Source organism: Canis lupus, chromosome 8 (genome assembly GCF_048164855.1).
Source record: "Canis lupus baileyi chromosome 8, mCanLup2.hap1, whole genome shotgun sequence".
NCBI lineage: Eukaryota > Metazoa > Chordata > Mammalia > Carnivora > Canidae > Canis > Canis lupus.
Genome location: NC_132845.1, coordinates 69,740,846 through 69,764,918, shown reverse-complemented (window position 1 = coordinate 69,764,918; position 24,073 = coordinate 69,740,846). Strand labels below are relative to the sequence as shown.

The following is a 24,073-nucleotide window of genomic DNA, read 5'->3' as shown; positions in this document are numbered from 1 at the left end:
GATGCTTTTTTCCTACAAATAGGTAAAAGTCTTTAATATTTTCTTAATGCTAATCCTTTGTTAATCATGTTGTCTGGCAACTGTCTCCTGATTTGTGACATGCGGCCAGGGATCCCCCTTCACATCGGAGATATTTGGTCTTTATTATGAGCAAGATTCAGAGAAGCCTGGATCATTATCCAACAGGTAATGTAAAATGTCTTGAGAAAGGTGGAGCCTCTTCCTAGTTGAGACACAGGTGAAACGGAGTGAGCAGTGCCCTTGGCTTACTGTGCCACCTTCTGTAGGTGGTCTTTCCGTAATTGATAAATAAGTAAATAAAGCTTTTACTTGAAAATTTTAATTTGGTTAAATGTAACAATTTCTTCCTTTATGGTTTCTAGGAAATCCTACCCGACCCAAAGTCATCACATTCTATATTTTCTTCCACAAGGTTGAACGTTTTGCTTTACATCTTCACTTATAAGTTGTGTTTGTGTCTGGTGTGAGGTATGGATCCAATCTCCCTTAATTCCACAGGATAACCAACTGTTGGAGGGCCATTTACTGAAAAAAATCCCCACTTTCCTCACTGATCCATAGTCCCATCTTTGCAACACTCGTGGCTTCTATATACGCACGTCAGTTCCTGATTTCTCTATTAGGTCCCATCACTGTATTTATCTATCCCTGCTCCCATCACTGCAACTTTTGTCATCTGGCAGGACAAACCCTCCACTATGTTCTTGTGTAATGCTACCTTCACCATCACTGACCACTTGCTTTCGCTTGTCACTTCTAGAATCAGTTTTTCATGTTTTGTGAAAAATTGCTGGATTTTGGATCAGAAATTACAATGACTCCCTCTGATCAATTTGGGGAAAATTGATTATTGTTAATAATAGCAGGAACTTCTACCCCTGAATATCTTCTGTCCCTCTATTTAAGTCCCTCTTAATCTCTTTCAATATAAATGACCCACTTTTTTCCAGAAAGAGTTCCTATTTATTTCTAAGTATCTTTTATTTTTTGTCACTAACTCTAGGTGTATCCTTTTCAGTTTCCTATCGATATAAAAGTATGTAATTACTTCTACATATTGATTCCGTATCTAGCAACTTTGTTAGATAATTGAGGCTCATTTGAAAAATGACAGTTTTGTTCCTTCTCTGATAATACTGGATCTCTTTCTTGTCTTCCATGCTAGCTGAGACTTCCAGTACAATGTCAAGTAAAAGTAGCAATAATACACACTCCTGTCCTGCTCCTGATTTTTAAGAGAATATTTTTGATATCACTGGGTATAATGATTGATATAAGTTTTGGTAAAAACTTTTCCTCAGGTTAAAGACATTCCCCTCTATGTCACATGGCATCTTTTTCTTTCCTTTTTAAAAATCATGTATGGAGGCTGAATTTTATCAAATTCTTTTCCTCTATTAAGATAATTTCTCCCTTTAATCTGCTAAAATTAATATGCAATAAAACATTTTTCTAATGTTAAGCCAAACAGCATTCTTGGGATACACAGAGCTTGATGAATTCCATTTACTAACACCCCTTTAAGGACTTCTGCAAATCTATTCACAAATAGGACTGACTTCGAATTTTCTTTTCTTATGCTATTCTTGTCTGGTTTTGGTATCAAGGTTACACTAGCTTCGCAAAAGGAGGTAGGAGGTGTTCTTTTTCAATTTTCTCAAGGAGTCTGCAAAAGAGTAATGCTTGTCTGTTTCATGAATGATTGACAGGACTCTCCCCAAAACCATCCTAACAAACATTTCTGTAATAGTTTCAAAACTACACAGAGTTTCTACTTCTTCTTTAATCAGCTCTGATGCATTATAGAATTTCAGAAATGTATCCATGTTGTCTAGCTTTTAAAATCTGTTGGCATGAAATTGATTGAAATATTTACTTACTATCTTTTTAATCTCTGCTGTGGCTGAGAAATTTACCCTCTTTCCATTACTAACCTTTTCTTTCCTGATTAGGAAGATGGTAGTCTCTATAAAGAATCAATTTCTGGCTGTTTCTCTTTTGGGTCTCCCTCTCTCTTTTTAAAATTCTTATATATTTTTATTATTATTTATTATTTCCTTTTTCCTATTCCCTTTGAGTTTATTCTGTTGTACTTCTCTAACTTTTTAAGATGGATGTTAAGCTCATAGGTTTTGGGTCTTTCATTTTCTCCTTGAATTAAGCATCCAAGTTATTTCTTAGGAGAATTCTCCTCTCTGAGAACACTTGGCTTAAGCATCCAACTCTCTTACAGCCAAGAGGAGGAGGGCCCAAGCCAACTCCTTCCCCTCCTTCAACCTTTTATACCAGGACCCTTATCAGGGAGAGAAGCAAGAGAGGCGGAGACAATTTCCAAGACTCAGCATGTTCTCAGAGAGTGTAGGTGTCACTTCACTTACGGGACTAAAAGAATTCTTAAATTGGATTGACCTTTTAGGTGATACCCTTCCCTGCACTGACCAGTGGGCTGGGTTTATGAAATAGGCAAATGTAGGTATGGTAATCAATCACTTAATCAAATTTCACTGTGAGCTAAATTTGATGATTTTGCTATAATGACTCTGAGTGATCGCTACCATTATAGTATTCCCTACTGTTTAATCAAGGACAACAAATGCAATTATTCACCAGTTTCTTTTAAGGCTATTTCCCGAGCAGACTTTCTGGTGTCCCTTTCTCCTTATTAATACAACACAATCAGAAAAACGGGTGGAGGCAAAATGTTTTTAAAACCACCTCCGGAGGCACTTCACTCTTCAATCATTTATTCTCTAGCCATTTTTGAGAGCCTTAAAACTTTTTAGTTCCTGCTGTGGCCGGGGCTGGGAATCAGTGGCCAATAAGACATGGCACAGTGGCTGCTTTCACACATTTTATAGACTACAGGAGAAGACAGACAAAGGGATAGGTGGGTCTTAAGGCACAATGACAAATCTGATGACACACAGTAGGTACAATGGGAGTGCCCTGTGGAGGGGACCTGGCCTATCATTTGGGGCTCAGGGAAGCCTTTCCTTGAGGAAGTGGCGTCAAAGCTGAAGGGAGGCAGGCAAAGAAGCGATTCAGCCCGTGCCAAGGCCTGGAGGCTGGTGAGGATGCCCAATGCACTGGGGCCTGGCAGAAATTCAGAATGGCGTGTATCCAGTGATAGGCAGTAAGGAGTAAAAGGAGTCTCAAAAGGAAAGCACTTGCCCAGTCACGCGAGTCTCAGCAGCCCCAGGCAGGAAGGTGTCTGGATTTACTCTGAGAACCACAAGAAAACCCTGGCGGGCATGAGCGGTACCCTGAGCAGGCTGTTTCCCATGATGGTACAACACACTATGAATATACCCTCTCACAGGAACTCTGAAGTCCTATGTGAATTTTTTGCTGCCTGAAAACTTTATCTTACTCTTTGTTGTGTTGTTTTTTTTTTTTTTTTCTTTTGAGGATCTCAAATGGCAAGGCAATCTCTACCAATTCTAAGGCAAAGAACATGTTTTCACAACACCATACATTGTTCTGGGGCGGGGGGTGGGGGGTGGGGACTCAAGCACTTTGGGATAAACTCAAAGAACGTATCCAATAAATACAACTTCATTCAGCAGCTGCTAACGAAGGATACAAGAGTAATCCTCTGATTAGAGACGAGGCTTTTTAGAAAAACAAGCTTACTGGATCCTGCGCCATCGAAGCAGCAAGATACCCAGGCTTCTGGCCTTACTCATCAGAAAACTGACCCTGCACACATGGTCTCCGTCTGCGGCTGCCCTCTGCTATGAAAGTTCTCTCTTCAGAAATAAGTAGGAGTTAGTTCTTTCTACTCCAATTAGCATACTAGAAAGCACAAATTATTTAATATAAACATAGCAATTAGCAATGGTAAATATTAGTGGTGCTATAAAAATATTTATTTTTCAAATAGCCTTTAAAAAAAAAGGCAAGTAAGAAATCTGGATGTCTCTCATGCATTTCAGATTTAATATATCTGGAAGCACATCCACTACCCCATTCAGAATGTTGGGTAATCTCTACTGTAAGTGGGTTAAATTCTTAAAAGAGCATGTGAAGACAATGTTTTATATTAAAGGAGAAATATGTGGGGGGTGAGGGAGAAGTGCGTGGGTGGATATATATAAATATATATACGCCCATCCCTGATGTACAACACATGCACTTGACTGACCCCAGTTCAGGGGCAGGGCAGTTATAAAAGACACTTTGGGAGATTGACTTTGAACCACATATTAGATACCATGGAATGAGTGTTGCTTTCCTCAGTGTGATACTCGGGGTTTTGTAGTAGTATCAGGGAATAGCCTTACTTACTTACTTGTATGTGTTTAGGGTATAGAACCCAGCTCTCTGTAACTTACTTTCAAATGCTGAGCAAAAGTGGCAAAATGCTAGTGAGCCATGAGTCTAGGTAAAGGGTGTACACATGTTCGTTATACTCGTTCTTTCTCTGCACCTTTATGCAGATTTGAAATTTTTCAAAAAGAAACAAAAACAAGTCAACAACCCAAACCAGCACACTGGGCTATTTCTGTGGCAGAAATACTAAGCCACTGGGCCTCACAAAAGCTGCTGAACAGGTCAAAGAAGAAATCGGATCAATGAGGGCAGGTGTAAGGTGACAGCCTAGCTCAGAAAACAAGAATTTGGAGATGCATTTGTGAGGCAAGGCAATTCATGTCCTTCCAGGCCCAGGACAGTGATACTCCCCAAGCCTCACACAGCAGAGCACAGGAGGGTTTCCTGCAGCAGGAGGTGGTAAACAGAGGAGCCTTCTGTGTCATCCCTCCCGAAACTTGCAGTGGCGCCAGCAGTCCCTGCTGCCTCCCGCACGGCTCCCTCGCCCTCTGCTGTCACCTGCACACTGAAGAATTTGCCAGGGATGCCTGGGTGGCTCAGCGGTTGAGCGCCTGCCTTTGGCCCAGGGTGGGATCCTGGAGTCCCAGGATCGAGTCCCATATCGGGCTCCCGGCATGGAGCCTGCTTCTCTCTCCGCCTGTGTCTCTGCCTCTCTCTCTCTCTGTGTGTGTCTCTCATGAATAAGTAAATAAAATCTTTAAAAACAGGAAAAAAAAAAAAAAAAAAAAAGAATTTGCCAGAGGGCAGCCCCAACCCCTGCGTCTGGGATTCTGGGCCCAGGATCCCAGCCTGTGTCCAAGGAGGCAACTGGCATGGCCTACTGCCTGCCATTCCTGAACCTGCCATCTCACTTCCCCAAATCTAGCCCCTTCCCCATGTTACCTGGGCATTAGGAAGTTGCAAGAAAATATAATTCCCAAGATGCACTCAATTTGGGTTCTTTTGAGGGCTTCAAAAAAGTCTTGTTCCCACTCCTTGGGATTATTACCATTGCCATCATTTTAGTAAGAGAAGGTAAGAACCAGGAACAGGTAATTCCACAATAGTAAAAACATTTCTGGTTTTCTAAAATTCACCGAGTCTCCACAAGGGGCTGAGAAGGCATTGGAGTGTCTCCCATCTCAACAGCTCACATCTCCGAGGGCTGCCCACCATCGTACCAGATGGCGCAGTTCTTCTCTGGAAGGATGCAGGAGAAGCTGTTCCTTATACTGAGCCCAAACTTACTCCTTGCGGCTACCAGTTGTTCTTTGTTTCAAGGCCCAAGCAAGTGAAATCCCTCTCTCCCCAGTAGCTGTGTGTGAAAGCACCAGACTGCCCCACTCCATCCTTCCCACACAGGAGGCCTCCTGGTGGCCACAGCCTCAGGCTAACTCAGGAAACCAGGGCCCAGGGAGGGCCGTGGACTTCTGAAGGCTCTACTGCAGACAAACTCAGCCCACTGTGGGAAGCACAAGCACACAGGCCACTTGGCCCCTGAATCTACCACACCTTCATATATTTCAGATATGGCTTCACTTTCTATACAGGTTTTAATTGAGGACCCAGTGAAAGCATCACACTGGGAAGCGCAAAATCCACATGACACTGAATGAGTGCAGCCGAGAAGGCTCCATCTGGGCAGGCACCTTCTGTCAACGGCATTTATTTAATGAGAATAAAAAGAAAGCGCGATGAGCTATGAAGGTTAGCTCAGGATATAAAATAAATATAAATGCTTACCTCCCCTTGGAAGCTCTTCAGCAGTGGTGCTACCTGCTTGCGTAAATCCTGGAGCAAGAGGGGTGGGTCAGGAAACAGCCATTGGAGAAGGAAAGAGAAGGGAAACATTCGTTAAAGCCTCCTAAAAACAGCTTTGAATTCAGTGATGATTATCATTAGATAAAGCAATCCTGGTACCTCCCCTGTCCGTTTCCTTCATTCATACAACATAAATAATGGCGACTGGAGCTCTGTAATTTAAATGAACTTACTTGGGAATACCACTAGATTCTATTTCTAACCAAGTCTCAGCTATACGCTCCTCATTCTATTTTTTAAAAGATTTTATTAATTTATTAATGAGAGACACATAGAAAGACGCAGAGACACAGGCAGAGGGAGAAGCAGGCTCCTGGCGGGGAGCCCGATGCAGGATTCCATCCCAGGACCCCGGGATCACAACCTGAGCTGAAGGCAGATGCTCAACCACTGAGCCACCCAGGTGCCCCTGAGCTGTTTCTTTTGAGCACTCTTACTCGGGGATACATGTTTTGAATCCATGTCTGATATTGTCAGTGCAAATTTCATCCCAAGCCACCAGTACCTATTTCAAAACAATGAAACACCCCTGGAAGAAAGTCTGTATGATCTCCTTGAGAATATTTTCTTTCAAATGAAGTAAGTGACTAATGTACAACATAGTGGTTATAGTCAATAGTAGTGTATTATACACTTCAAAGCTGTGGAGAGACTAGATCTTAAATGTTCTCAACACAAAAAAGAAATGACAATTATGTCATGTGATAAAGACGTTAGCTGATGCTATTGCAGCCACAATACTGCAATATGGAGACGCACCAACCAGTCCATGGTCTACCTGCAACTTACACAGTGTTAGATGTCAAGTGTATCTCAATGGGGAAAAAATGAAGTAATTGAGAATATGTTCAAATAGCGCAATTTCTCCTTCAGCAGATGCAGTATTTATGGAGCATGATCTACATGCCAGATCAGATTTAGTAAGTCTGGGCCAAGGCTAGCCATATACCTGTTTTTAGGTTCCAAGACCAATGTACCCGCCAACTGACACAGCCTAGTACTGGTAAACATTGGACACAGACCAATCAACCCATAACACAGGAAGGAGGAAAAGAATTATTTCAGCGTAAGAGCCCAGGTGTTATGGGGAGAGCACAGAGAAAGGATAAATTCAGATTAAGGAGGTGAGAAGTAGTTTCACAGAGGAGGCAGCACTTGGGCTGGGAAGTCAAGCAGGATCTTTTCACAGGTCACTTCTCAATATGCCTCCTGTCATGCACACACCACCTCTGAACCACTGAGAAGGGCTGCTGTCAAACACGTGAATGTGGGACACCTGGGTGGCTCAGCTGGTTAAGCACCTGCCCCTGGCTCAGGTCATGATCCCAGGGTGCTGGGATAAAGTCCCACACTGGGCTTCCTGCTCAGTGGGGAGCCTGCTTCTTCCTCTACCTCTGCCTCAACCCTGGCTTGTGCTCTCTCTGTCAAATAAAATCTTTAAAACACACACACACACACACACACGAATGCTACTAGCAAATGAAGAGTCTAGGCTTCTGTCCACAGCTCCTGGGTCAGAACCAGGTCCAGAAGATGGAAGATAGAGGGCAGAGTCCTGATTCTGAATTCTGGCCCGGCCGCTCACTATCAATGGGGGCAAGGGATGACACCTCACCTTGGAAAGTTTAGTTTTCCCTCCCCAAAGTGCTCACGGGTAATCGTGTCTTTCCCGAAACAGAGGGATAAAGTACAATGGGGGGGGGGGGTAGCACTGCTTATGGCACAAAGTAAGTACTTAATAATATAAATGACTTGTATTATTATGAGTTAACACCATAGTTACCATTCACGGAAAGGCTTTCTAGCAAACTTAGAGTTCCCCTAAATCCATCTGGGTGCACAGAAGACAGCCTTTTCTGGCACCAGGATTTTTAAGCCTTGCTTGAAGGTGGATGAAGAGGGAACCCACGCATCCCAGAAGGGGTAGGGGTGGGGACGATCCCTTGGCTTCAACCACTCTGGGATGCAATGATTCCCTAAGTAGGCCTGCCTGGCTCTGGGCCTGCTCAGCAACCTGAGGTGAGCCGTCCTCGTCAGCTGTATGTACACAGGGGCACGTGTGACACCTGCTTGCTCTTTTGATAACTCACTGACAACATCCTGTATTCCTTTAGCCAAATACCTAATCCAAGGGTCCTTCCATCCTATGCTCTGAAACCAGCTCACCTGCTTGCTCACCAAGCTGAGCAGTCCTAGGTAGAAGTGAGGTAGAATGGCTTCAGGTGTTTTTACTCCTGCATAGTCTGTGGTTCTCCTCTGGACCAGATCCCTTAACCATTTCGGGTCATGAAACCTTCTGAGAATCTGAAGAAAGCTATTGGTTCTTCCCTCCGGTATGCAACTCTGAGAAAGATTTCACTGTGGTCTTCTCTAAGCCTACCCACGACCCAAGTTAGGACTGCCTGTTCCAGCCTGAGTTGTCCAAATGCAGCCACCAGCTATTTATACTTAAATGTAACTTAATTTATAGTTAAATGTAACTTGATAAACTAAATTTGAAAAAGTCAATTCCTTCATTTTAGAAGCCACCTTTCAAGTACGCAGCAGCCACACGAGGCTGGTGGCCACCATGACAGCACAGATATGGAGCTCCTCTGTCACTACAGAGTGATCTATTAGACGGGGCTGTATTCTAAGCTCTTTGCCAAACACAGCTAACCCACATTGTTTTGTACTGTGGCCTTGTACAAGCATTTGATCAAGAAGTAGTATCATTTCCCTTTTGATTACACATTTTCCTATAGGTCACCTTCCTAAGGGTGATACCATTATTTCCCTGGAGAAGGCAGTATGTTTGTTCTTCTACTGCATCCTTTTCTACGTTCTTACACCACGTTCAATGACAAAAAAACCAAACTCTTTACCAGCCTCTTCCTAAATGGTAGACAGCCCCCAAAGAGGCCCACATCTCGATCCCTGGTACCCAGGGCTCTGTGAGGTTAGGGACACAGCAGATGTAAGTCAGGGACCCTGAGTTGGGAAGATGCACCTGAATGGCCCAAGTGAGCAGGAGGCAGGAAGGAGGGGGAGAGTCCAAGAGGATATGATGGTGGAAGCGGGGATCAGAATGAGGTAAGGGTGGATGCCAAGGAGTGCAGGCGGCCTGAGAAGCAGCAGAAGGCAAGGTAACAATCCCACTTAGAGCTTCTGAGAGAACACAGCTCTGCCAACACCTTATCTCAGCCCAGCAACACCCATTTTGGACTTGTGACCTCCAGGAGTGTCAGACAACAAATTTCTGTTGTTGTTTTGAGCCAGCAAGTCTGTGGAACTGGGGATGAAAAAGGTGAAGAATGAGGGGGAATTACTGCTGGATCCCAACCAAGGTCAATGTTGTAACCACGAGAAATAAGCCACGCTCCTTCATCAGACACCCTCAACCACAGGTAATGACGTGGGAGGTCTATTGCGAACAGCTCGCTGTGTGTTGGGGACAGGGTGACACGGACGGCAGGGTGGCAGTAGAGAGAGCCAAGGACTCTGAGGACTCCAAGGGGGCCAGGCAGGTCCCCCGCTCTCCCACCTGCCCCTGCACCCCTGGGGCAAGGATGAGTGCACTGGGTGGCTCTGGTCACAAACTGCAAAAAGGAGATGATGGATGGAGTCTGTCTATTGTTTGTTTTCCGAAAAGGCTGGCTTTGAGGAAGGCAACTGGTTAATGAGGTACAGCTGGTGCTAGGGTACGTATCCCAGTGCATAAAGAAGAGCTGGCGGACATTCACAAAATGGTGCCAGCACTGTCCATGGCATGCAAGCCCAGCCACCACAGATGTGCTGTGAATCTTCCTCGCAAGAGGTCACAAACTGGGGCGTGTGGGGGGCTCATCAGGTTAAGCATCTGACTGTTGATTTTGGCTCAGGTCATGATCTCAGGGTCATGAGACCGAGCCCTGCATCAGGGTCTATGCTCAGCATGGAGTCTGCCCGAGATTCTCTCTCTCTTTCTGCCCCTCCCTCTGCTCTCTCTCTCTCAAATAAATAAATCTTAAAAAAAAAAAAAAAAAAGAGGCCATAAACCTACATTCATGGAATACATAAAAGGAAGACGTGAACAGTTCTGGGATGGTAATTTCAGCATGATGCTTGTCCAACAACTATCTGTGGGTACCGTGCCTCTCCCAGACCCAGGGCTTGGCCTCAGTCTACCCCAAAGCTCGCCCACCTGGCTCCTGCCCTGCCTCATGAAAACACCAGCTTGGAGAAGTAGAAGAAATGATAAAAGTGTTCCTGTGTTCTATCACTGCACTCTGGGAGGGCAGAAGGCTGAGCCTCCCATAATGACCATAAATAATGTCAACTTATCTACACTGTCCCCTCTCTGACCAACCCACTGTATTTGGACATAGTCACATCTCACGACAGGCTTACTCAAGTAACCTCTTAGATGTATATTTTTAAAACTCTTTTAAAAAATATTTTATCCATTTGAGAAACGGAACAAGAACATGCATGCAGGAGAGGGAAAGGAAGAGGAAGAAGCAGAACCCCCCACTGAGTAGGGAGCTTCACAATGTGGGGTTCAATCCCAGGACCCCAGGATCATGACCTGAGCTAAAGGTAGACATTTAACTGACTGGGGGACCAAACAGCCCCTGAAAGAACCTTTTAGAGATTAAAGCTGGATGTGTGTGTTTGTACTCACACCTATACATAATATTTGAAGTTTTAGAGAAAAAAGGCACTCAATATTCATACCCATACACACACAACTGGTACATATGTCCTTCAAATCACCAGCTAAAAACCCCCCATTCTGGGGCACTTGGGTGGCTCAGTGGTTGAGCGTCTGCCTTTGGCTCAGGTTGTGATTCGGGGGTCCTGGGATTGAATTCCACATCAGGCTCCCTGCAGGGAGCCTGCTTCTCCCTTTATGTCTCTGTCTCTTTCTCTGTGTCTCTCATGAATAAACAAATAAAATCTTTAAAAAATTAAAAAAAAAAACATTCCGATGTTATTTTAGGCAGTTTGAGACATTCCTTATCCAAGTCTGCCACCTGCATGTATTATGTGCTTTAGTACTAAACTAAGGAGACAGAGCTGAGGATGCTCACTCCTGACCCCTGGGCCACTCCACCGTCGGTTGGTGAGCACATGACATGATTTACTGTCCTTTGAGAACACGGTGTCCTTTGCTGTCTGCACAGCGCCATGAACTGCAGACACTGCCACCCTGGGCACCACGTGTATCTATGTGCCCTTCTCTGCAATTGTAAACTGAAGAAAGTGGGGTCCAGGCCAGTGAAAAGCATATTGGCATGAGACGATAATTAGGGATTGAATACAAGGATCAAAACACTCAGTAACTTCAGGGTACCCACTTAATTTCACTGTAGGTTTTGCAGTGTGGATTTAAATTCACTTTGATTCAGTCCCATTTATTGAGCAAAAAGCAACAAACATCTTAACACACAGAAAGTGATGTCCTTGAGATTATTAATATCGATGTCTGTTGGCAAAGCCAGAATAGCGCATTTCAACCTTCTCTCCCTTGAGTACATTCCAAATAATAAGCAATGTTTAGAGAGAGATGCTTCTAGGTGAAAAGGATTTTCATTGTTCTCCAAACCATTGATTCACAACTCACTTTTTTAGATCAGAACATTGAATGGTAAAATGCAACTGAATTTTCTGTGTATGATGACTACCAGAGAAAATCATGCTGATTTAGAAGCCAACACCAAAACAAAATCACCATGTGGTGTTCAGATGCACCTGTGAGGTGCAAGCAGAAGATATCCCAAAACATGGTCCCTGGTCCTATACAGTATGCATCTTTGGTTTCTGCCCATTCAGGGCACTTGGGTGGTCTTGGGAAGGCTCTGACCCACTTTGGAGCCTGGTATTCCCAATACCCCCGACATCTCTCCCATTTTGTGGGCTGGACATATCACAGAATCTCATGCCACGGACTTTTACACAGATTTTACAATGTCCCGTTCACTTCTACTCCACGGTAACTCACATGCATTTCTGTGACATTTAAGACTCACAACTGGGGACACCTGGGTGGCTCAGTGGTTGAGCGTCTGCCTTTGGCTCAGGTCATGATGCCGGGGTCCTAGGATCGAGTCCCACATCGGGCTCCTTGCAGGGAGCCTGCTTCTCCCTCTGCCTGTGTCTCTGCTTCTCTCTGTGTGTGGACGGCACTCCCTGGCACTCCCCACAGGTGTCTCATCCCCCCTGGTGGGAGTGGATCCTGTCTTGTCTGGGACAACCCAGGAGCACTGGGCCAGGGTGGGGGGGTTGGGGTGGGGTGGGGAGAAGAGTCAGGGTGGGAACAGTAGAGGGGGTGGGCCAGGTCACCTCTGAAAGGCATTACATAACTGCATGTTCCACACCTACCCAGGGTGAGAAAAGTGAGCTGCAAATGAGTTTACTAACCCCTTATTTCTGCCTTACTACTCAAGCCTCAAAGTGAAACAATTCTGACTTGAAAAGGTTTTAGGTATATATTCAAAGAAAATCACTACATAATACGGCATATTTCATTTCATGTGATATCATCACCTGTAAGATGTATCACTTGTTTATGCCACATTTCTTTTTAAGGAGGATCCAAGCCTAATGTGGGGCTTGAACTCACAACCCCAAGATGAAGAGTCACGTGCTCCACCAATTGAGCCAGCCAGGTGCCCTTATTTTATGCCACATTAAGGAAAGAATGCAGCTTCTTAAACTGGGATGGCACTGATTTTATTCCTCACTCTGCTTCTGAAGATGGTCAAGCGTACGCATTATAATCGATAAAATACAACATGCCAATGACTTGATGTTAAAACATCAACACTGGAGTTGTTTTTGTTTTGAAACGATAGTGGCCTATGTTTTAGGTATTGTGGCTGTTTTTCAAAAGGGTCCTTGTCTCTTAGAGATATATCCTAAGTTCTAGATAAAATATGATTTTTGCTCCAAAATAATATAACAGAGAGGGGTCATGAGTGAGAAGAAGGAAGGAAGGAAGGAAGGAAGGAAGGAAGGAAGGAAGGAAGGAAGGAAGGAAGGAAGGAAGGAAGGAAGGAAGGAATGTGTTGGCGGGCTGATGGCTGCCACAGATGGACAGCGTGACCCGCAGGGGTTCGCTTTACTCGTCACCCCTATCTTGTGTATGTTTAAAATAGAAAATGTTTTTAAAACACTAGATTTCCCTCTGAGACACATGAAGCCTTCAGCTGACTGATCACAGGGAACAGGCAGAAAGAATTAAGAGGTTGGGGTGGGGGGGTGGGGGGTGGAGGAGCATGTGTCTTAAGTTACAAGCTACCAGCTTGTCACCTGTCACCTTCATCAGACTAACCTGGGGATCAAAGGGTCATCTGGTCCCATCTCCTGCCCAAGGCAGGAGACTTACTTGTGGTGTCCTGGCCATGAGGCTTGTCCTCCTGAAGCCACTCTGTCCCTGCTGGGACAGTCATGGTGTTAGAATACACCTCAATGCAGGATCATAGTTTTCCAATACGGGTCTCCCAGAGCCACCATTGAATGCGGGTATTTGGGGGAACAGTTGTCCTGAGCAGACACAAAGAATGTGACTACTAGTAGCTGTTTATGAACAAGTCACTTAAAACAAAAATCCAAGCAGATTCAAGGTGATTCCATTCTCACTGACTCGCTTTGTGATGCGTTTTGACTGAAGGAAGCTGCTCCCCAGATCCATGGGTCAGCTGGGGGAGAACATGAGCAGCTGAGGCTCAGTGCCCCCCTACCCTAGCCTGTCCAGTATTTGGGAACCCTGCTCATGACACTCTGCAGACCCTCCGCTCCACCCCACGTCTTCCCTCTGGACCAAATGCCACTCTATGCTGCCTTCTGAGTCTACAAATCCTCAGGTTCTAGCTGCTAGATATACAGATCATAGAGATACCAGACAGGGGTAACCTGGATGGAGTCATTGCCTTTGCAAATCAAGAAATTCCTCTCTAGAGAGTATTTTCTAAAAGAAAAATGCAAATACATTGATTTCAGAAAGAGTCTGCCATTTATAAATGCATTAACACCCAGTAAATACAACATCAGATTGATATGAATATTGCAGTTTAACAGAACTACTACTTTGCCAAAAAGTGATTATAAATTGGTGACTTTTTTTTTTCCAACCAAGAGATTCCTCAGACTGAAATGAGAAAAGATCTCTTTTTGACAGCCTAAAGCCAAAAGACTGAAAACTGTTCAAAACCAGGGAGCTCCTGATTCTTTATTCTGAGGTTTCTGGGGTTTGAAAATACCCTGATGATGTCTGCATCATCCTTATTATCAAAGAAGAGCCCATGTGACACACCATAGTTGAAGGCTGGTTTTATTGACTGTGATGTAACAGTCTGCTTTCTTACTGATAAGCCATCTCTTCTACAAATACCATCCATGCACATTGGTCCAGTGTATTTTTTTTTAAGGTCCTGGTGGCACCAATGAAAGAACCCTAATTATGTGGGAAAGAAAAATTGTTCTTGGCACTTATTTCCCTGCATGTCATTTAGATTTAAGGAACTTCTCCCTTATCAGGGTATGCCAGTGCACGGCCCAGGTGTGGAGGCTCAAAGTCCAGACAGTATGACACACAGACTGTTGAGCTCAACTTAAAATATGTAAAGTGAAGTTTTTCTTGCACCATGCTCCTGAAACCTTTGCTTCCTGTCTCATCACCTGAAGATGAATCATGCAGCTACCGATGGAGCACCCTACTTTTGGTTACTTTTATAGATGGACACATACTCCCTCCAGTCTCTGGGATAGAAAAAAAAGTAATGTTAAATGGCATTTAAGCTCAAGTGTTAAATAAAAAATATCCTTCTATACAACAGCAGGCAGTATGTCCTGGCAATTTCTCAAAGATTTTAGTTCACAGATTTGAGAGAATTCCATTAACTTTAATTATTTATTAGCAGTCAATTTAGATTACCATTCTTGACCTATTTTTACAGTGCATGGGCCACCCAGCAATGAAATAAATGAATAGTCCTTTTCTACAATGGCTGATTTTTTGAAATAATAGAAATCAAGTTTAAGGAAGGAATGAAACCCCAAACATGTAATTACCACAATATATAAGCTGCCACGCTGCCTTTGTAGCTGGATAAAATGCACATCTTTGTGAGTTTTTTTGGTTATTAAATGAGATTATCTTGAAAGGGATAAACTCACTCATGCTATAATTTCTTTCCATTTAAATTTCTTTGCTCCATTTAGAACATGTTCTGTATCTTGGCAAAAAAGTCTCTAACACTGATGGATGTGCCTTTAGCACCGTGCCGAATAAAACTGCGTAATGGGAAGGCCTGGCTTTGTAGAGCTACAGAGGTGGGGTGGGCATATGTGAGGCTCAGGTAGAAGGTAAACACCCACGGCCAGCTGCAGGCATCTGAAGGTGGACAGGGTACCCCGAGTCCCTGGGCAAGAGCAAGTGGTCTTCTTTCAGGAGACTCATTTGATGATGAGAAGTGGCAGGTTTTATCAGACTGGCATGCTCAAACCTGGACCTAAGGTGACAAGGGCCGAGGCCAGGGCCCAGATGCAAGACAGAGGCGCTGGTTTGAAGGAAGCAGCTCAGCAGTACAGGAGAGCCTGAGTTCACTAAGCCAGCGATTGTCAGAGTGACGTCTGAGGACTCCTGGCTCCCTGAGACCCTTCCAAAGGTCCACAAGGCCAGACTATTTGTGTCATTTGCCTTCCACAAGCTATATGATGTGTGATGATGCCATCACTCTGACACATGCGTGCTTGTGTATTCTTGTGCTTGAAAAAGGGTCTGTTTTAATCTCTAACACATCACTATTGATAGACACACAGACATGAAAGCTCTCTCGTTCCTCAATTTTAAGACACCAGAATGTTTGAGAAATGGCAGCTGTGAGGTTTCCAGTTCTTAGAGCAGAGAACTTCATCCAGGTGTCAGGATGTCGAGGTGGTCTGATGCCCTGCTGGCATCCCATGAGGGAGCTGGGCCAGCCAGTCACCCCTGGGACAGCCACTGAGCTGTCCCCCAGTGTCTTGTGGAGTCTGCGGGGCTGAGGGCTTGGAAGCGCTGGCTCTCCCAGCCCAGCTGGCATCAGCCCTGCCTGGTGGCACAGGAACTTCCTGCAGGACTTGTAGTGGCCAAGGGAGGGAGCAGCCTCAGGTTCCTCTGACCAGTTCTCTACCCACACCTGATTTGCCTTCGGGTCGCTTCCTGAATAAGTGCTCATGTCTACACCCTTAGTTTATTTCTGAACTTCGAAAGTACTGCTGTGATTTGTTTATGTATCTACATGCCACTGAGTTTTGAGTCTGTCAATGAGAGGTATCACATGTTATGCACCTAATTTATCATAAAACCCTTCGAGCATTTACTTCATGCCACAAATGAGCTAGTCACAGTCCTGCCTTCATGGGGCTCACATCCTATGTGAAGATGAACCAAGTCTAGATTCCTAGGAGGTGGCTAAGAGGCAATGTGCACGTCAAGTCTGCTCCTGGGTCCAATGACAGTGTGAGGCCCGGAAGACACTCCATGAATATTTGCAGACTGAATGAAGGAATAAGGAGATGCTCTTCTCAGACTCAACACCATGTCCACCTTTTATGAGAACTGCCGCAAGGAGACTCATGTGCCAGACAAAGGACCTGCCTCAGAGGTGCCTTTTTACCCTGGGACTCTCTGAAAGGAACCATGAACATGGCTCTGACTTCACCACAACACATACCCACTGTATAATTTACACCAGACTTCAGGCCCTGCTGACATTTAGACGAATGGGCTACTTGTTAGAATGTAGATTCATCTGTCAGTTTAGTGCTTCTACTGCTGGGAATTCATCCATAAGGATGACCAGAGATGCAGGCAGAGATTTATGTACAGGAATGTTTAGCACATCCTGTTAAAAAAAGAGAAAAATTAGAAATAATACGGATGCCGGCAGTAGGGGTTTATTTGTTAAATTTCAGTAAAGCAATATGATGGCTTATCAGGTAGTCAGTAAAAGTATTTTTTTTAAGGACAGTTAATACCATAATAATGCGCCACTGCCACTTATTCACCAAATATTTGTTGGGTGGCTATTACAGGCTGTCGGGCCCTATTATAGGAGCTTCTTAGGTCGTGAGCCAGACCCCTGGATTCCCTGGGCCACCTGTGGTTCCTGTCCAGCAGGTGAGGGAGGCTTGTCAAATCGGCACCCCCTGGAGAACTCTGCCTGTGGATGGTGCAAGGGGAAAGCGCATGGTGCTGGGCGTGTCTAAGGGGCAGAGCTGGCCCTGGACAGCAGAGGGCACTCCTCTGAAAAAGGGTAGCTAGCCCAGATCTGTAAGACTGGCAAGGGCGAAAAAGGGAAAGAGAAGCCACAAACTTTACAGTATGACTCCCTTGTGGGTAAAAATGAATAAATATACACATATATATGCATTGGTATTACGTGGTAAACGAATAGGGTTACAGTTTATTTTTCACTTCTCTGCCTTTAAACACATCGTATCCTCTTCACAGCAAAAACACTCTTTTGAAAACTGAGGATGGGGATCCAGTAATAGTTTAAAGAGTAAGAGGAGTTTTTAAGGTTTGCTGAGCAAAGGGGTCACCCTCTGCCACTCCTCTCTGCAGAATCTCCACAGTGACGTCTACATGGCCAACTAAGCGGCCAGGCATTATCTCCATCCACACACAGTCCACAGAAAATAAATACTGTACCTGCTAACTCATGGCCAAACTACACGTACTTCTCTAAGGAAAAATTATTTTATAAGCACAGTAAATGTTAGCAGGAAACCCACTGGTCTGTCATTAATTTTATTTTTTTTTTCATTTATATAAAATACTATGGTTCGGGAAAAAGCGTGCTACAAAACAGGATGTACAGCATGATCTTAATTGTTTAAAATATGTAATATTTATGAACAAAAAGAAATTGGAAAGCTCTAAAAGCAACACGCTAACATTTATATCTAGGATTATGAGGGATTTATTATTATCTTCCTTATACTATATGTAAATTTCTATAATGCACATTCATACTTTTTACGGTCAGAAGACAAAGTCACAGATCTCAGAGAATATCAGGGAGACTTAAAACATCACTGCAAACTGACACTAAAGGGGCAGGGAGGGCCCACAGGCAGATCCCAGATGGGGGATGCTGGAGCTCAGCAGGCAAATCACCAGACAAGGACAAATTTTGCCAACGAGACAGAGAAGATTTAGAACTAAATCTCAAACACAGCCCCCTCTTCCTTGTCCTGGTCTTAGTTTTGTACCCCCACCCACAGGCCTTACTTCAAATTTATTTATCATTTGTGTACACCTAGCTTGCTTAAAATTAAGCACCACAGCCAAGGTATACCACCTTCATCTTAACTTAATAATCAGTGCATATTGTTATTAATATTTACTTGCTTCACAGAGCCACTCAAAGGAATAATTAATAATAAATGATAGGAAAATCTACTTATTTGCAGACACAGAGCACACTGTAAATGCTTTCTCAGATACTCATTTGCACACATGTCAACAGAAGTAGGGGCCTTCGTCTGCAGGGTCCTGCTCCTTAGTAGTGGAACAAGGTACTCAGTGACCTCTGTGCAACCAGAAGTCCCCAAAGACGTGGGATCAAAATAGGGACTTTATGATTCTTACTTATACTTTCTCTTTTGGAAAATACTACAGAGCCAAGGGCATATGAGATGCAGGCCATAATTTCTTAATTTCTAAATGGAATTATTTATATCATGCTTCTGGAAACCAAGTCTAAGAAACACATGTGAGTCAGCAGCCAACAAGGGAATTTAAACCTTAGGAATCTGATTTTATGTCTAAAGGCACTCAGAGGCTTCCCAGTGGATTACCTCAACCAAGCAGTTAAGGAGTAACAAAAGTTTCCAGGGCAAAGAAAGACATCCTGGCCCCCCTCCACTATAGCAACCCTGACAGGTGGCCAACTAGCACCACTAAGCTCCAGGAAGGGGCCCTCAATGTCATCCCCCAAAGGATGTTGTTTTGAGGCACCAAGGATGCACCTCCTTAGTTTCTTACAGTCTTATCCAGCAGGTGCCAGCCCTCAGAGACCCCCAGAAAACCTCAGGGATGAGGTTTATGATGCAGACAAGAACAGGGTGAAAAGGTGAGTTATGCTAAGGCCTCAAGGTCTAAAAGATACTTTGTTCCCTGACTTTTCACTCTTGTTAGCCTGTAGCGCTGCTCAAGGGGTATGTCAGGAAAGGAGTTGGCTTGGTATTGATGTGTATGGCCAACACTGCATTCTAGGCAGGCGTACCATTTCAAAATTAGCCTTTCATGGGAAATCCTGGGTGGGGAAAGGTGGTATACGGGAGAGAGCAAAGGGCATACCAAGTGTTCCTCTGGGCTGTGTCCCCATGTGGTGCCATAAATGTAGCTCCTAAGGCACTTGTACCAGGAACCTACCGTGAAGGCCATATTGCCCCAGTGTTGTGCCAGGACCTGGACGGCAAGACCCAGACACAGCTGGGAAACCCCTGGGCTTAAGGAAACCCGGGCAAAGTTCTCACGTTTAATCCTGTTCCTGGAAATAGAGCCATGATTTTCACCTAACCCTGTAACGGATTAAAGCAAGAGCAAGAAGATTGTGTATGGAAGTAACTCGGTAGAAAAAGCAGAGCCCTGTGTTCCCGATGTGGGAGGCAAGGTGACCAGCCACAGAACATACACCAAGTGTCTGGACCTGGGTCTATAGAAAATTGCTAATGCTTACAGAATCACTCTTCTTTTTGGTAAACCAATGGCTTTAAAACACTTCTGGAATTCCTCTAGCAGTCCTTCTCAGGACCAAATCCTAACTTCTGCACAGTTCTGGAATTTCCTTCTGAATGCACAGCAAGGCTTCTTTGTAGTGCAACAATTCAGGAAAGAGATAGAGCTTAACAAATTCTATATCTTTTGGCCACAGCCGTTGGCCCCACTAGATGAATCATAGAGAAATCCATAAATGTCGAGAGTATTTGCACAGACTTTTCTTTTATTACCTTATATGGCAAATATAGATCTATTTATCTCTAATCAACTCAATGTGAGCTAGAATTTTCCCTACCTTACTGTCTTTCTTAAGAATGTCTCTTGCTCTATGACTTAGCCACACACAGCAACACACCCCAATGACAATACTGACATTCATAACCCTGGGCTGTTTTTTTTTTTTTTCCTCTCTCTCTTTTTTGTGGTATGAGAACAGAATGTTTTACATCGGTAAATATTTGAGGTAGGTCAAAATACCTAGCTATTTACATTCTTGCTACATCATAGCTGAACAACAAGGGGCTATAAGGATTTCTACAAGAATTTAACCTGAGTGAGTTTTCTTCCTCAAGGAATCGTGTTTCTTATCTCACATTTAGGAATCAGCTAAAGAAGAGTGGTTGGGGCTGATTTTTTTTTTTTTAAGTGGGAAATGGAATTGTTTTTTATTTTTTTTGTTTTTAATTCATGAGAGACACTGAGAGAGAGGCAGAGACACAGACAGGGGGAGAAGCAGGCTCCAGGCGGCGAGCCCAATGTGGGACTCAATTCCAGGACCCTGGGATCATGTCCCAAGCCGAAGGCAGACGCTCAAACCACTGAGCCACCCAGGTGTCCCAGCGGTGATTTTTTTTGACATATTCCTTAAAGAGATAAACATCAAGAATATTTTCAGGCTTCCAAGCATGGACTGTGGGGAAATTCCATGACTGGCTAAGCCAGTCGAAGAAGTCTGGAGAACGACTACTGAGCTCATTGGTTCACTCACTAAATATGCCCCAAGAGTCAAGATAATACAGCTGTGAAGATGAACCCCAGACCTGCCCCACTCCTGAGGACAGAGAAGGGGAGCAAGGTACAAGGGAAGGGGACAACAGAGTCCTCCAGCTTTCAGAGAAAGGGCTTTGGTTGGGGGCAGGCGGGAGAGGGTTCAGTGAAAAAATGGAGGTGGGCACAGGGGAATGAGGGTGGGCACAGGGAAGGCTGTGGGAGGGGACTGTGAGGTCACTGTACCTGCCCAGAGGAATGGCCCAGTGGGGTGGTCCCCCAGGCAGGAGGGGGTCTGGATGCTGCTAGAGGCAAGGTGGCAAGGAGCTGGCCTCATGACCCTAGGTTATACTTTTAAGGACAATCAGCCAGACATCCATCTCTCTTCTCTCTTTATTTTCATATTTCCCCTTGTGACAAGAGCAAAGACTTCAGATACAACCTCGAAAAGATGCTGAAGGCCCACAAGAGATCTGAGAAGCTGGCTGTACAGCCTGAGGTTCAAACATTTGGCTATCCGACCTGAAGTTGAGAGGATTCACCTGCCATTCCATCCCATCAGGCGACTCTTTCCTCAAGAGTCAATGGACACCAAAGGGTGTCTCTGTTGGGAATGTCTGCATATTTGGAGGATCATGGGGAGGTATGTTTCTATAAAGGCCATGCAAAATCAACACTATGGTGACCTGTGCTTCAAACTTAATTTGGTGAAACTATTTCTAAGTACGCTTTCTCTGTTGTCTGAAAGTATCTGTAACAAAATATGTATTTTAAATTAGAGGATCACGGCAACTACAAACTGCACTCCCCTCAGCCTCCTGTCCTGGGTGGGTACCGACTCCTCACGGTAGCTCTCTTCCGCAGAGGGAGTTAAAGAAAAACACATCGGAGAGGTTGTCTTAGTCTTCCAAATCTCACAGACATCCTAAGAGAGCAGCAGAGCTTTCTAGAAAGGCATTTCCTGGTGGTCTTAGGGAAGGAGTTTAGGGGAATGACTGGTTTCTGCTAGGGGGAGAGGGTCACAGGATCAGAGTGTGCCCTTCTCCAAATGTTCCCTGCATGCCAAGTGCTAGGCTAGGCAGTGCTGAGATCCATCACCCTCCCGTGATTCTCTCTCTGTAACAAAAGCCCTTATCGGGTTCCCACTACCTGCTAGGAATGCTATGAGAACAGATGGCACCATGGGTATACTATAAAGCGATATATCCAAAGGGGGGGTTCTTCCACCTGAAACATCCTGGTAAGGGGTTGCAGGAATAAAATTCAATAAAAGGATACTGAGTGGGGTACCTGGGTGGTGTCTGCCTTTGGCTCAGGGCATGATCCCGTGGTCCTGGGATCGAGTTGTGCATCGGGCACCCTGCATGGAGCCTACTTCTCCCTTTCCCTGTGTCTCTGCCTCTCTCTCTGTGTGTCTCTCATGAATAAATAAATACAATCTTAAAAAAAAAAAAAAAAGGTACTGAGCAAGGTAAACTGACTGACTGGCATCTTCTGAAAGAGTCCTCAGGTTAACAGGTCACGGGTGCTTGCACACACGACCCTCCCCAGAGTTCCATCAGTAGCCACCCAAGCCTCTTTGAGACGCTCTTTATCATAGGGACACGTGTGCATAAAGACACACACGCAAACAAGTCAATAAACAAGTTCATCACCTGGTAGCTCATTCCTCTTCCAGGCTTGCTTCCTTGGGTGCGGCCTCATGTATGAGACACTCATGAGACATGTATGAGACACATGTTCTCCAAATATAGATGTGATTCAAGAAATACTCCACATGGTTTAGTAGCTCTGGGAACCTCCCTTTCTTATGTAAGCACATCTGCAAAGTCATCCTTATGGAAAATTTCAAATCCACCTGGATTGGAATGCCAGCTTTGCCGTGTTCTAGCAGTGCGAATTCAGCTGCTTGCTAAGATTTCTCTCTGAACCTCGGATTTTTTCCTGTTGGGTAGGAATGATGCTACTGGTCTTAGAAGAACAATGTCCAACCCACAGCAGGCAGCCAGTAAATATTTTTGAGTGAATGAACGCACTGAGTTCTCAAAGTGGCAGTCACTGGGATGATGGTCGTGATGTTATGCCTTTGTTGCATGTGTCCTACTCAGGGCGTGAAACCTCTCCCATCTTTTACCTGTGTGGTTTGCAAAGTGTTCCTTTGTGGCAAGTGGGTGCTTAGGGAGTCTAACCCGATGGATGGCAAGGCTGTTACTTATCCCCAGCACTGAATCAAGGACCTGGCATTGACTGGGTGTTCACACCATGCTGCTGACTTTAGGGAAGCCAGTGCCATCTCTGTAAGCCCTTGCTCCTTCAAACTGTTTTCCTACGCCACCCCTAAGGCTGCCCAATGCAGCTCATGGTGTCCTATGCAGGGCTGGGCTGCAAGGATTTTTCCCACACAACAGAAATTTCCCAAGGTGATCTCTGCTAGTCTGTGGCTGGGAAGGTCCAATAATGTCCTGGGTTCCCTCAACTGTTAGCCCCAAACTTGGCACCCAGATGATGTGAGAATGACTTCCTATGCCTTGTCCTGTGGACACCTGGCATTTTTATATCAGGCAAGGCTGCTCACCACTTTTTTTCTTTTTTCTTTTTTAAGACATGCACTGTTTTGAGAGGTTGGATCAGGGCAACCTTTCATTTCCATACTCCCCATATAGGCTAGAGACGCTCTCTTTCTATGTCTTAACATGTACCAAAGAGAGATTAAGCTAAATGAGGCATGCCGTTCATGAAGGCTCACTGAAATGATGCCTGTTAATCTTTTAAATGGCAAGAACATTATGCAATACAAAAGGAATCTTAGTAATTCTAAAGCTTTTACCAACTGAGAAAGTCTAAATTTACAGAAGCTAGAGGTAAAGAAGTTCCAGGTGCTGCCCGAACTGTCCTCCACCCCTGGTGTGGAGGCATATAGAAAGATCCTGTACTAAGTGACAAAGGGTGGAGGGTGGAAGGTACAGGGCAGGAGGCTGGGCTCCCAGACCTGGCCTGGGCCCCTAACTCACTTGAATGGCTTCGCCTATAGAAAGAGGCTTATTTTCATGGTGTGGACTGAGCCATTTCCTGTGCCTTCTCTGACAGAGTTGCTCTGCTGCCCCTGTAGTCTTTCCGTAGCATGTACTTTTAGGTGATGGGGGGCACCTGGCTACATCCCATGGGGAGTTCTATGGGTGTCACTTGCGAGGCCAGCACCAT

General features: G+C 44.7%; 1 protein-coding gene across 16 annotated transcripts in view; it reads right to left on the bottom strand.

The window, feature by feature from the left end:
* The window catches only part of CUX1 (cut like homeobox 1), a 363,980-nt gene that overhangs the window by 191,627 nt on the left and 148,280 nt on the right, over nt 1-24,073 (bottom strand). For all 16 annotated transcript variants that reach the window (XM_072837352.1, XM_072837353.1, XM_072837345.1 and 13 more), the window contains one exon: nt 6,076-6,123. In XM_072837352.1, the coding sequence (XP_072693453.1) occupies nt 6,076-6,123 (48 nt within the window). The remainder of the gene's footprint in view (nt 1-6,075; nt 6,124-24,073) is intronic.